Source organism: Eschrichtius robustus, chromosome 3 (assembly GCF_028021215.1).
Source record: "Eschrichtius robustus isolate mEscRob2 chromosome 3, mEscRob2.pri, whole genome shotgun sequence".
Classification (NCBI taxonomy): domain Eukaryota; kingdom Metazoa; phylum Chordata; class Mammalia; order Artiodactyla; family Eschrichtiidae; genus Eschrichtius; species Eschrichtius robustus.
Genome location: NC_090826.1, coordinates 184,068,985 through 184,084,563, shown reverse-complemented (window position 1 = coordinate 184,084,563; position 15,579 = coordinate 184,068,985). Strand labels below are relative to the sequence as shown.

Genomic DNA, 15,579 nt, shown 5'->3' with positions numbered 1-15,579 from the left:
AAGCTCTAATAATATATCATAAATGATTAAACAATATTAGACTCTTAATTATACTCTTAAGCTTGTTTAGTACTTTAATGTATCACACTTGGTTTACAGTGTCATGGTCTTCCTTGCAGGTTCTTCCTCTGTTCTTTCTGTGGTCAATCTTGCATAATTTACGTAAAATTGATTTTAATTACTTCTAACCTTTAGGATGTTCTAAGTGAATTGCTCACTCAATTACAGGCACTAAGTAAAAACTGATATAAGGGTATTGTTTTTTACAGATATCGGTGATCAGATGTATTGGAATCGGCTTAAAACCCTCACAAGATTTTCTCCCAGTGGAAGCAGATTAGCCAGAGGAAAAATTACACTTAGTTAATGATCGATTAATTTGATGCAGAGTCTTGGCCAAGGTAAGAATTAGATATGTTCACTGGGATTTATAGTATACTGTTTACAGTTCAGAACTCTTCTGGAGGTACAATTTACTAGCTTTCCTGTGCTGTTAAGAGATATATAGATCGATGAAATACACCTGGTTTAACGGATTAGACAACCTGGCTTTAGTTACGTGACCAGCAGGGTATAAAAGACCCCTCTGTAAACCGTGTCTGAGTCCCATAAAATTGAGATACCTCAGATATATATTGGCAGTTCATAATTTGAAGACAAAGCCTGTCCTGCTCACCTGAGGGAAGATTCTGCATGACTATACCTGGAAGATTTTGGACCTCTCTGTGACTCCTTGATTTTGTTTTCTCCTGCCATACTGTACTTTTATTTCATTAGAAGCCGTATGCAAGTATATACTGGAAAGTCTTGTAAATCCTTTCAATTGTTCAATATTTTGTATTAAATTCAGAGAAATATTTGACTGAATACACTTCATTCATGCTTACTAGTATCATCAGATTTTCTATTTCGCTCTACATCAATAGAAGTATTTTATATTTCATCCAAAGTATTTTTCTTATTTCTGTTTTAACTATCTTGACGTTTGTTTCAATGTATTTTCAAGAATTTATTTTCTTTTGTGTCTGATGTTTAACCACTTTTGTCCTAATAATATTAACCTGTACTTCTTAATAAGTCTTGCAGAAGTTGGTCTATCCACTACATTTCCCTATAAACTGAATTAATATTCTGTAAATCAGCTATTTATGATTTTTTAGCTTATTATAATAATTGATATTTTAATTTTAATTATTCTTTCCTTCTATGTTCTTTGGGTGTATGTTCTTTTCTAGATTCCAGATTGTACTTCCTATTACTTTAAGTTTGTTCCTTGTTTTGTAATGCATGCTTTAAACTACAAATATCTCTGTTTTTGCTGTATCCCATAGATTTCAAAGTATACTGTTTTCCTTTTCATTTTACTTAACTTAACGTATCTTCTGTTAGTAAACCACCGAAAATGGGGTTTTTTAGTTTAGGGATTTGTGACATGTGTGAATAAGATGTGTAGCTAGCTCTCTTTTAATTTTATATTTGCTTTTACTTTAGAGAGAATAATTTGAGGACATTGATTACTTGAAATTTGTTGGGAATGCCTTTATCGTATGAAAGTAATAAATTGTTTTAAATTAATTAACTATATTTAAATAAGCTAATATAGACTTCCAGGCAAGGTGTATTTCAAGAGCTATAAAGAAATATTGTATAATTATAAAAAAGTTAATTCACAAGGACTAAGCCATCATAAATGTATAATGTATCTAAAAATATATCAAATAAATGAAGCAAAGATGGACAGAGCTAAAAGAAGAAATAGACAAATCCATAATCCTAGTTAACAATACTGATACCCTTCTTACTCTGACTGATAGAACAACTAGAAAAAAACATTTTAAGACATAGATAAATTTTTAGAACACTAGGAACCACTTTATCCTGATCTAGCAACTAGATTATACATATGCTTTATATGAAAAAGGAAATACCACAATGATAGGCAATATGCTGTGCAATAAAGAAACAACAAATTTCAAAATATTGAAAAATTACAGTGTATTCTGTGACAATTGAATTAGATTAGAAATCAATAAGAATAAATTATCTATGCAAACACCCATGATACTCATCAAACTGTATACATTAAATATATTCAGCTCTCTATATAAAAATCATACCACAATAAAGCTCTTAAATGGAGAATAAATTATTTAGAAAAACATAAATATTTGGGAATTAAACAACAAACTTCTAAACAACTGCCATGTCAAAGAAGAAGTCATTAGGAATATTAGAAAATATTCCACATAGAACTAAATGAAAGTAAATTGGATATATTTATAATTTTTTGAGACACAGCTAAAGCAGCACTTAGAAGGGAAAAAGGCAGTTTTACAGGTTTACATTTAGAAAGTAGGACGGCTTAAATCAATGTTTTAATTTTCTATCTTAAGAAATGAGAGAGTAAAATTAAACTCAAGAAATTATAAGGAAGGAGAATTAAGTCCAGAAAAGAGAGAAAATTGAGAAAGATGAATAGAAAAGAGGAAACAGAGGAAATTAACAAAGCTAAAAATTAGAGAAGAGAGGAAATGGAGAAAATCAAGAGTGTTAAAATTGGTTATTTGAAAATAATAATATTGAAAAACAAAACTCTTGGGAGAAGATCAAAATAAAGGAGAGAAACAACTATCAACACCAAGAATGAAAGAAGTGATATCACCAAATATACTGTAGAATTAAAAGAAAAATAGAATGTTAAGTGACTATTAGAAAGAATTTTACATCAATCAATTTCATAAATTAGGTAAAATGGAGACATTTCTTGAAAAATACAACTTTCACACCTTGACAAAAGACAATATCAAAAATGTGAATAGCACACTCCCTATTGAAATTGAATTCTTCATCAAGGGAAACTTCCAAAAAAAGCAAACTACATATCAGATGACTTCACATGTAAATTCAAAATTTTTTAGAACTATAAGTGTTTTACGCTTAAGACATTACTGGAAAAACAGAAGCAGAAATAAATAAAGAGACATACCATGTTTATGATGTGAATATTCAATATGGTAAAGATGTCAGTTCTCCCTAATTTATTTCTCATTATAAAGCCATCCCTTTCCATATACAAACAAATATTTTATAAAAATTAATCAGCTTTCCCTGAAATTTCTATGTTAATGTAAAGACCAGAATAACTAAAACAATTTTGAGTAGGAGGAACATACTTGTAGACTACATATCAGACTTCACAGACTTCAAGTCTACTAAAAAGCTAGTTACAAAGGCAATTTGGCAGGAATAAAGGTAGACAAATAGATAAATGGACTGAATAGCAAGTCCAGAAATAAATCAACACTTCCATAGTCAATTGATTTTCATTTCAAAGTCTTTTCCACACATATTGCTAAAACAATTGGCTATCCATACATAAAAAAATCAACTCCTATTTTATGCAATACTCAAATGTTAATGTAAGATGGATGATATACTTAAATATACATACTAAAACTATGAAGCTTCTAGAAGAAAATGGAGAAGAACACATGTACTTCACTGCCTCTAAATATTACTTGTTTCCTTAAAGAGGCAGTTGTGTAGCAAGTTCTCTTTTAATTTTACATTTGCTTTTAATTTGGAGAGAATAATTTGAGGACATTGATTACCTGAAATTTGTTGGGCATTCCTTTATCATATGCAAGTAATAAATTGTTTTAAATAAATTAACTATATTTAAATAAGCTAATATAGACTTGCAGACAAGGTGTGTTACAAAAACTATAAATAAATATTTTATAATAATAAAAAAGTTGGGCTTCCCTGGTGGCGCAGTGGTTGAGAATCTGCCTGCCAATGCAGGGGACACGGGTTCGAGCCCTGGTCTGGGAAGATCCCACATGCCGCGGAGCAACTGGGCCCGTGAGCCACAACTACTGAGCCTGCGCGTCTGGAGCCTGTGCTCCGCAGCAAGAGAGGCCGCGAAAGTGAGAGGCCCGCGCACCGTGATGAAGAGTGGCCCCCGCTCGCCACAACTAGGGAAAGCCCTCGCACAGAAACAAAGACCCAACACAGCCAAAAATAAATAAATAAATAAATAAATAAATAAATAAATAAATAAATAAATAAATAAAAATCAGATTTATAAAAAAAAAAAAGTTAATTCACAAGGACTAAGCAATCATAAATGTATCATGTATAATATACAGTACACATTGTATATTGCCATGGCAGTTGTTTAGAAGTTTGTTGTTTAATTCCCAAATATTTATGTTTTTCTAAATAATTTATTCTCCTTTACCAGCTTTAGTGTGGTATGATTTTTACATAGAGAACTGCATATAAGAAAGAACTATAAGATGTTGGACACTAGATAGTAGATTTGTTTTTATATTGGTTTGAAGCTACTTTCTGTATATTATAGGCTTGTAGAAATTGGTAAAAATATTGAGGATAGTGAGTCAAGGTGTCCTACAGTTAGAGAAGAGAGATACAGATGTGAAAGTAAAAAACTGAAATGAGCCTATTCAATTGGAATTGGTGGTGTCAATATAATTCAAGACTTTTTAAGATAGCTATAGACACACAAATAGATAAATAGATGACTTGATAGATACATAAATATATATAAATAGATATATACATAGATTGATACATAAATAGATACATGAATAAATACATAATAGTTCAGCATAGACATAAGCACATTTATGTGTAATGTAAGAAATCAGAAGCAATGGTTTTCCCATGCTAATGAGCACACCTACTGCCCAGATGTTAATTTAAAGCCACCAACGTTCTGGGTGTTGTCTCATATAGCTGACTAATGCACACGATACAATTAATATTTAGAAACAGTGTTTTGGTTTGTTTCTAAATTACCTTTCAGATTGAAAATTATTTGTAATGATAAATAACAATTTCCTTGAAAGACACAAAGATACTACTTTTACAAGTTAGAAAGAAATAGAATACATTTTTGAAAACATTATAAAGAAGAGTTTACCTTCTTTGCAGGTTACTTCAGGATCCCATCTTCCATTTATACAGATTGAGTGTTTGTATTCTGATTTTCCTCGACATTTGTAACTTTTGTTCGTGTTATGGTCAAATTCAATCGTATCTGATGGATTTCCCTCAGATGCAAATATTTTTAACCATTTACACTTCTTAAGTTCCTCTGTCGCTATAAAATGAAAATATTCCCTTGAAAAGACTAATTCTAAGAACCAAATAACAAATACCATAAATAGCTATGGAGTCAGTAATATGATGAACTTACAATTTATGCCTACAAATTCCACCAACCAAGTTATTACTGATCAAATTGCATGAAATGGACTATTATATATGAACCTGAGTCCTGCATCCAGTTTTTGAAATTTCAGAGAAAATATCCATCTTTAAGACATTCTGCATTTTGGATTGGAACATTTTTGCATGATCTACATAGTGAATAGTCATCGCATGAATAATCTGGTCCCAAACTTGAAACATGTGCAAATGTTCACATTCATTTGTTTTTAGATCTGAAGCATCTCTGCATTACTTTTAATTCACAATCTTAAAACATTAAAATAAAAACAATTATGTGTGGACATAGAATATCAAGTTGCTAGTTTATATTATTTTTTCAAGAAAAGTAATGAAACATAGTAAGAAAAGTACATCTAAGGGTTTTTTTTTTTTTTTATAGAATCTTAATTTTTAAGCAGATCTTTTGAACGATCACCAAAAAATAACAAATACTTGGAATAAGAAAGTGGGTACTTAAAGTTAAAACCTGTTTTCTGTATATACACGTAGAGTCTTTGAGAAGCTATATTACACACCAGGTCATTCTATGATCCAATATAATGCCATAATAACAATTTTTTTTCTGGCTCCAGAAAAAAAGGTAAATATGGACTAAAAAACCTTTTTATATAGCTACCTATTTCAAAAAATCAATGCAGGTGGAAGTCCTTTTTGAATATGACAAAATATCAGTATAGGTCTTTGGTAGTATTTGTTAATGATTTGTTAGGGATAAGAGTCAAGTGAGGATAACAGAATAAAGAAAAGTCAAGTAGTTGGCCCTCGAAAAATAATGATTTGAAAATGCAACCCTGAAAAAATAACATGAAATAAGGAGATGAATTCAAAACACACTAGAGGCTTGAGAATCAGCCCTATTTTTAGGATTCGTTCAGAGTGTTGAGGGAGACAAAGCCGACAGTATTCTTCAGGGAACAGTAACTGAAGGAAGATGTATACTCAAAAGGAGCAGTGGTGCCTGCTGTCGTCATCCTATGATTGACTGGTTTCTGAAAGGAAAGCAAACTTATTTATTAGGAGAAAATAAATATAGTAAGAAGAATGAAAATCTAGACTAGACAGAGTTACAAAATAAACACTGAGAGGAGAAAATTGGAATAAGGTCTATTATAGCTGAGAGGGATTATGTTAAACTGAATACAGGTAGAGGATTAACCTTTGCAAGGAAAATTCTGAGATCAGGGGAGTAATAATTGAAGCACATGCTTTGGTGTAAGGTAGAATGAAAAGTTAATGAGGCGAGGTCATTTGTGGAGATGGAAGAGGATAAAGATGAGGGTTGGTGAAGAACTGGCAATACCTTGGACAGGACTGTGTTAAGTAAAACTGTAGGGAGTAATAAACAATGAAATTTACTGATTAACTTAATAAGCTCCTATTGAATATCTCCCATCTGTCAGCCAGTCTTCTGGTATTGGCAATATATCAGTGAACAAAACAGGTATGAATACCTGCTCTCATGGAGCCTGAGCCTAAGCCCTACCTTCTTCTTGGAATAATTAATGACTAGAAATCTGATGAATAAATAAGACTGGGCATCCAGGGCTCTCTTTGAGTGCAGGACCCAGGAAAACTCCAGGAAAGAAGTCAACTAAGGGAAAAGTGAAGGAAGATAGCTAAGATTCTCCCGGTCAGTCATCAAGGACTTGGTCATCCAAAGGTCAGGATGAATTCACTTACAGTGAAATGCATCAGTCAGGGCAGGTTCCTGACCCCAGCCCAAGGGCCTCCTGTGACTGAGTTACCTACTGACTGGGAGGGCCTGAGCCCACCTTCCCTCCAGCACATTAGCTTCTTTTTGCTGCATTTGAAACTGACTGAGAAATCATCATTGTTAGAAGTTTTGAGAGAGGCAAGATTCCTAAAGGAATGCATGAAATGGGTATTTTCTTAGCTATATTTCCTTGTTTTAAAGGTCCTAAAAGAAAGAGTATCATATAAAAACAAAAATGGTATTTCTGCAGAGATAGTTGTATTTTCCTGGTAACTAGTACTCATATTTTAATCATGTGAATATCAGTAAGATTTAGCTTCACACTTGTAAAGATAAACAATGTTAATATCAGGACAGAAAGATTCATAAAATTCTCTTCTAGTTTATACTTTTCCTCTTCAGACACATATTGAATTATAAACAACAAATGTTGGGAATCATTATAATTTAAGCTGACATTTTCAAGGATATCTCTAAATTTCAACAATATGGTTGCAAATGTTAAATGTCAATTTGAGAAGTGCATTCTCACCAATACACTGAGGAGGTTGGGTCCACTTTCCACTAATACATGTGACTGATCTGGGTCCAATCATTGTAAATGCTTCTCTGCAACGGAACTCTACCAAGTCTCCATGGTGATAGAGAGGGGCAGAATGGTTGACATAGCCGTGATCAAGTTCCGGTATATCTCCACAGGTACTCTTCTCCTCTGGAAAATTTCACAAAAGTATGTTCGTCTTTATCATTTAAGTTTGTATAAGAATACAAATAAAAGTGTTGATTTACCTTTAAATATTACTATTTTTAATACATTACCAATACACACGGGCAAAGCTGTCCATTGTCCATCAACACACTGAATTTTATGAGAGCCCTTCATCAGAAATCCAGGATTGCAAACATATTCCACGACCTCACTGTGTCCATATTCTTCTTTCTGCGTTTCTTTAACTTCCCCACTGAGGAGTTGAGGAGGTGGAGCACACGATTTTACTTGCCCTACAGTAGACATACTGTGTAAATAATGGTTACGTGGTCTATTTTACAGCTTAAAAATCCAGCTAATGCAGAGATTTTTTGTTAATTAGTTTGTTATTTATTACATAATTTATTTTAGCATTCTTAAACAATGAAAAAACAATGGTGTTTACACCAGACTCTGTTTCCTAGTTCTATTACTCATCCTGAGCTAACATATTGGAAGTCTATGTAAGCCCAGAAAACATGTTCAATAATCTAGATACCCTAAATAGGTATGCAAACCAATTAATCAATATGGGTGTGTAAATTATAGTAATATTCTTATTCCATGGAAACATTGTATCAAAACTTTTTGAGAAAATATCATCCTTTGAAACAAGCATTTGATCAAGTTTTAACTTTTATTCCAGCCATACATATGATTGAATTGACCATAAGCTACTTGAACATTGTTTAGACACACTTGATGACACTTAAGGTAGGTCCCACATTATATACAATGTTCGATATTAATGGTGGAATTGTAGGCAAAAGGAAAACTAACAAGAAATCCTGCCAGTGCCAGGTTCCTTATACATATCTGTGGATACTTCCACCACGCATTTCAAGAAGCAACTGGAGATTAATTTCTTAAATAAGGAAAACTGTTTTATCTACAACCCAACGCTTGTCCTTGGTGGGTATACCTCTGGCTTAATGCATTAGATTATAGATGCGCTGGTAGCAGACAGAAAATCAAGAGAGGAAAGAAATGGTTGATGTCTAAGGTTTTAACTCTTGTTCAGCAGCTGTAAGATAAATATTTACCTTTACACGTTGGAAGATTAGGGGACCATCCAAAGTGGTAGCACTGAACTGAATCTGCTCCAACCATAATACGTCCTTGTATGCAGGAGAATTTCAACACGTCTCCAAATTTATATGTGTCTTTCTTGGGATTAGCATCTAAATTGTTTTCCATTTGTGGAATACTGCATTCTCTTTCTATAGAAAGAGACAAATAATTTAGTGAGACTATATAACTAATCATTGCCAAATAAATATTATATATAGCATGTAAAAATGAGGTGCTGGGTACTGCATGCATATACAGAGGGGCAGCACATAAATGCTCTTCCTTGAAAAACATTACATATTAGGTTTTATACACCCTCTCCATTCATATGGGGCTCTTTGAGAAATATTAAGGTATTGAACAGCAACGTATGTGTCCTGATAATTTATTTGTTAAGTCAGCTTGTTTGAACTGGATATGATTTTATCACTGACATTTATAAAATTTAATGTTACTTTTTCTGTCTCAAAACGTAAAAAGATTCTCTCACGTTAAAGAAAACGAATGCTACAATTTTTAAATTGCACACAAATGAAAAATGGTATTTTTAAAAATATAATGGGGAAACCAGAACACACAAGGGAGACATTTCTCATGTATTTGAGTTACAGGAACATTAAAAATCCCTTAATTTTACAAGTGTGGAAATCAAACTGAAACATGATCAAATTGAAACATGAAACAAAATGAGGAACATGTTCAAGGTCACAGAGATAGGCATATTCTAGGTGTCATGATTATGTATATGATATACAAATATCTATTCTTGTTGTACCTATAAATGATCTTACTACTAATATATTTATAATTATCCTGATTCAATTTAGAAATGTGTAAAATTATATCCCCAAATTTATAAAATGTATGAAATTTGTGACATTGCTACAAATTATGAAAAATTGCATTTTTCTTATTTGGAATCTTCCTATCTTGTTAATTAACTTATAAAATTCAAAACTGGAATTTGAAAATTAGAATTTTACCAAAATGAAAACTCATACCATCTGAAAGTCAAGTCTTAACACATAATCATAAAGTTAGATGTAAGTCAACTATTTTTAAAAGTAATGTCACAAAAAATAACTCAAAAAATAGTTTTCATTTTTGTGTTAATATTGAGTTTTGTAGCTTAGTTGAGAAGGTCACGCTTGATGAGAACAACTGAGATTCCTTTCCAAAAATTCTACTCCAAATTTCCACATAGCAATACTTTTATTGGTATGTGTCTGTGTTTATATATTTTGTGCTTATATAAAATTCCTATTTTATCATATTGTGAAAAATGCTGCATTAACAATAACATCAGTTGTACGCTATTTTCCAACTGCTGTCTTCACATAAAGACAGTGACTTTAAGAAAGCCATGATCATGTTAAGAGCCTCTCCTTTTACTTAGAATAAGCTCCAAACACTTTACAATCCATTCCTTGCCTACACTTCCAATGTCATCTATCTGCCCCTGGAGTCGGAGTCAATACAGAATTTTTAAAATAGGTCAATTTCTTTGCTGCCTCGGCTGTTGCACAGACCCTTATCTCTATGCTGAGTGAATGGTTTCCAACTTTTCTTTGCATAGATGTCTTCCTGTAGGAACTAGAGCCTTCAGTCCCCTCCTATTTTCTAAGCACTTGGATTCTTTTGTTCTTCGAATACAGTTATTTGGAAAATATAGTAGAAATATTTTACCTTTTGGTTCATTATTTACCTTAATTATTTGTTGTTTTTTCATAGTGGAATGAAAGCTCTTGAAAGGCAGATCCCCTGTTAGTATCTTTCACCATTTTCTCTTAGCCTACTTCTAGGACATATTAGGTGTTTGCTGACAGCCTGAAAAGTGAAATTTGTGCCCAGAACACTTGAACAAGCCTGTCTCATTTCCGTTATAAATTCACTCTGTGTGTCTGTCTGAAATCTCTATTTTTAATCTTTTCTACTCTGCCTAGTGTTCCTTCTCCTTCTTCCCCTGTGCACCACTTAATCTCACATGACTTTGTCTCCTACCTCAAAGGAAAGTAGAAACCATCAGCGACTGCTTCTTTTCAGCATTAGACTTACACATCCATTTTCCTTCCTTCCTCCTGATAGGAAGTTGGAAGCAGAGCTGTTGCCACCAAAGCCCAGTATTTTCTCAGCAGCGCTGGTTCCTTTCCCTTCTCCTTCACAGGGAACTTCCTGTGTTCAGTCTCTGCCTGCTCCCCTCTCTAGCATATCCTCTTCAGCGTTCAATACACTCTCATCTTTCCCATTAAAACAATTCTTTATTCAGTGCATAATTCCCCTAGCAATATATCCTGAACCTCCTCTTCTCTGCCACAAGCAAATCTTTTGAAAGAGTTATGTCCACATGCTGTATTAAGTTTCTTACTAATCATTTTTTTCAGCAGGTTCTATGTAGGTTTTTTCCTGTCTACTCCATCCAAAACCATCTCTGTTGCAGTTTTTGTTGGCCTCTATGTAGCCAAATCCACCACATTTTTACAGTCTTCTAACTGGACGTATCTACTGAATTAGAAATATTCACCACTCTAACAATCATAATAATGTAATTAGATGACAATTTCCTTGATTTTATTGTATGGCAGGCACTATGGTAAGAAGTTTATATGAATAATTTAGTCCAAAATCCTTTGAAATATTAGAACATTTGTAATTACTAATCCATTTTCCAGATTAGGAAGCGTGAACAAAGCTTCAAATAGGCTTGGTTGTTGCCCTAAGATACATGTTTAGCAAATTGTAGAACTGGAATTAGAACCCATCCAGGCTGACTCCACAGGATTCACCATTAGTCGATCTATTATACTTCCTTTACCTTTACACATTTTCTTCCCTCCACATCTATGAAACATTCATTTCTAAGTTTTTCCCCTAAATTCTCTGGGTTCTCCTTTTTCCTATCTACTTTGCCATCTATTCCTCTTTGTCTGACACCTAAATGCTGGAATGCTTCAGGGCTCAGTCTTGATCTCTCTTCTGTTTTCATTCTACATTCTTTCCCAACGCGATATCATTATTTATAGGGTGATAATCTCACAGGTGTATCTCCTGGCTAGACCCATGTATTCAACTCTGTAGTGGATATATCAAATTTTTATGGTCCATGGGCAGCCCAATCACAATGTGTTCAAGTCAAAAGTTGCAGTGTTCTTCCCAAAGCGTTCTCTCTCTTGCCAGTAGCACCTGACAAAGTCATTTCCATTTACCTGCTTGCTTATGAAGCAATGGAGAGCAAGCACGTGAGTCCCTTGACTTTTTGCTCTTTTCGACATCCACCATTTAGTGACATTATCTGTGTTTTCTGCCAACAAAATATATCCCAAATCTATCCTCTGCTGTGCATCTCTTCAGCCATAACCTTATCTAATCCCCACTCTTTCTCACCCTACATGGCTTCCTGAAAAAAAAAAAAAAAAACTTTCAAGAAACCAAATAAAATTATATTATTCCTTTCCTTAAAATTCCTTATGACTTTTCATCAATCATAAAATTAATCCAAATGTGAACATGCCCTGAAGTAACCTGGATAATCTTTCCTTTGCCTCCTATCCAGCCTCAGCTCATAAAGTTCTCCCACACCTTGAGTAGAATCCATTAACCTTGGTATTTCCCAAATATTGTTTTGTTGCCAAAGCTTTGCATATACTGTTCCCTTGGCTTGGAACATTCAACATCCACTCAGTTGGCCAGAGACTGTAGCCCTGTTTCTAGCCCTGGAGAAAAGACAGCTGATTGGCAAAGATAAAAGAGATTCATGTCACTGTCCTCAGAACTTCTCACAGTGGGAAAATAAAGAGCTCCTCTCAGTACCTGCAGAAATTAATACTCAAGGTAGGAGGTATAAAGCAGAAACTCAGGAGCAAAATAGTTGAAGAGGTTATAAGACACTGTCATTTTGGTAATGAGTGAGTCTTTGCATTTCAAAACTTCCCCTCTACCCAGTTTATATTAAAGCAGAAGGAGACATCTTGATTTTAATCATTGTGCCTTAACAATGACTCTAGATCAGTCAGATTTGGTAAAAATAAAACATTTTTGATGATTATTGTTAATTATGTTCATTTTGAAAAGAATAACACCTGAAAAGGAGTTCTTACCATAACATGCAGGTTTATCAGACCAGCCATCTTCACCACACACGATGGAGCCTGTGGTGTGTCCATCTTGGCTCTCATGCCCATCAAGGCATTCGTAGTCCAGGCTGTCATTGACCTTAAACCATGTGCCATCGCTTCTGGCTCTGGCATTCTCAAATACTGGCATATCACAGGATTCTAATGGATAATGGAATAAAAATATTTCATTTCTAATATTATTTAGTGGGCAATCTGATTAAGTCTCACCTCAAGGGGAAAGGGGGCTTTACCAATTAGTATGTGCTAATAAATAATGATACAAAAATAATCCAAGAATACCAGTGATAGATCACTGTCCTGAAATAGTTACTCAAAATGAAAAAAATATGTTTCTGTTATTGTCTTTTTCGTCTGCAACATACGGCTTGCGGGATCTTAATTCCCTGACCAGGGATCGAACCCGTGACCCCTGTAGTGGGAGTGCGGAGCCCTAACCACTGGATCGCCAGGGAATTCCTGAAAAAATATGTTTTACACAACATTTTTCTCAACACTTAATGTCTCTGAAATATTTCTTTTATGAACATTTTTCTCAATTTAATTATACTTATGCATTTTTCCCATGCTAGTAATAAAATAAGCCATTACAGATGTATTGTACTATTTTTATAACAGCATTTTCTGAATTAATATGCTGAACTTATTAGCAATTGTGACATATATGCCAGAGAAAAATTGATTAATTGAAAAAAAGTAATTTTCAACAAGGTAAGTAAAATTTTAAACATTCTATAGAATTCTACTTTAAAACACACTAATATTTAAAGTCACATGCTGATTTTGCTTTCCCAAATATATTTCTAATGGTTGTGTATTCTTTTATATTTATCAAGGTTGAATGCAGAAGTAGTTCTATTCTTTATAACAAGTTACAAGAAAGTAAAATGTTTCTTTATAAGAAAGTAAAATTGAACAGTATCAATTTTCACTAACACTGTAATAGAGTGATGTTAATAAAGGTTTAAATAATTAATCTCAAATTTCATAATGTGTTATGTAGCCAGCTAGCTTAAAACTTTAAAAAATTACAGCAAAACTATACTAGTATAAACAAAAGTAATAGAGAACTTTTCTCTTCCATGAAAAGAGCGTTAGAATGGAAAATTGGTCACATATTAGTGCAAAGTGAATTTGATATGGGGGCAACTTTTATCATTTTCTCTTTGGCTAGTGCCCATATTAAGCATAGACATTGGAAAGCAAAAGAAATAAAATGTAAACAGTAGAAAGGGATATTTTAAACATCCACTTCTCTTGAAGTGAATATGTAAACTATCACTTCAAAAATATCATTGTGCAGCTTTGGGATGAATAAGATAAACTCAGCAAATTGTCCTTGGAAAATTGTCATAAACGTCTGTGTGGTGGGACAGAAAAACTTCTCAGCACAGCAGAATTTGGTCCTACTAGATGTTTATGAAGATTTCCTAACAGAGAGAAATTTTCGCAAGTGGCTCTACCCTACAGTTTCAAACATATAAAATTTACAAGTTATATTATTTGAAGATTACGCACTATGGACTCATATCTTCACTTAAAAACATAACTTTTAGGCTTAGGAGGAAAGATTCTGACATAAAAGTCTCATAAAATAAAATCAGATACAATTGGCATAAAGGACTCAGCTAAAAATAAATGAGTTTATACCAGACTATAGGTATGTCTTCTAGCTAAATTAGTTTTTAATCACGGGATGTTTTAAAGTGAAAAAACCTTGAAGTGAAGGATGCAATGATATTCTACCCTACTAGTAATTAATCATAAAAGGTAAAAAATGATACACATTTTTAAATTTATCTTTTCAAACACAGCCATGGAACCACATCAACACCTCATACCACCCCACCCCAGCAAAAAAAAAAAAAGGATAAAAAGAATGAAGTTAAAGAAAACTTCTTTAGAGTGATCATTAGGATAATGAATACTAAAATAATCAATTACTTACTAATGCATACAGGTTGCATTGACCATCCACTTTGCAGACATGTAATTAATCCTGATGTATTACCATCTGCTGTTACATATCCTGATTTACACTTATACTGTGTTTGCTTATTTAAAGGATATGTAAAGGTAGATTCAGAAAAAAATCCATTCTTAACTTGTATATCTGATTTTGAACATGTTTCTAAAAGGGAGAAAGCATAAAGAAAAGATAAGCATATATTTGATAAACATTTTATAAGGATGCAAATAATATAACTATAGAAAAATGGGGAGTCATTTATAAATGTAAACCTAGAAAAATTCTAATCATTTAAGTTCTGGTGTGAGAGAAAAAAATCTATGAGTTTCCAAAGGTATTAAATCAAGACACTTTATTCATTTTTTTAGAACAAAGCAAGATTTAAAGTACTCAGAATCCTTACTAGGAAATTATTAGAAATCTGTTTGTCTAATGGATCTGGAATCCTACAGCATGTCAGAACTCTATTAACAATAGGTTTCCTTTCCTGGGACTTGTTCAAAACATTGCTTAGTCTGGATCTCTTAAGCAACCCAGAACACAGTTAACAAATTGGGGTAGCTCAGATCAGGTGATGATCTCAGAATCTTCCACCACAGTTACCATAGCCTTTGTATCTGAGAATTTGAAATGTTTGTCATCAAAATTGGGTGCTTAAAGCCATGTCAATATATGGAGTTCAATGAAG

General features: G+C 33.1%; 1 protein-coding gene across 1 annotated transcript in view; it reads right to left on the bottom strand.

Moving 5' to 3' along the window:
• CFH (complement factor H) overlaps positions 1-15,579 on the bottom strand; it is a 98,921-nt gene that overhangs the window by 22,293 nt on the left and 61,049 nt on the right. Inside the window, exons 10-15 of the mRNA XM_068541833.1 lie at positions 14,871-15,053; positions 12,887-13,063; positions 8,765-8,941; positions 7,793-7,975; positions 7,506-7,685; positions 4,949-5,128 (exon numbers count right to left, since the gene is read on the bottom strand). Coding sequence (XP_068397934.1) covers positions 4,949-5,128; positions 7,506-7,685; positions 7,793-7,975; positions 8,765-8,941; positions 12,887-13,063; positions 14,871-15,053 — 1,080 coding nt within the window. The remainder of the gene's footprint in view (positions 1-4,948; positions 5,129-7,505; positions 7,686-7,792; positions 7,976-8,764; positions 8,942-12,886; positions 13,064-14,870; positions 15,054-15,579) is intronic.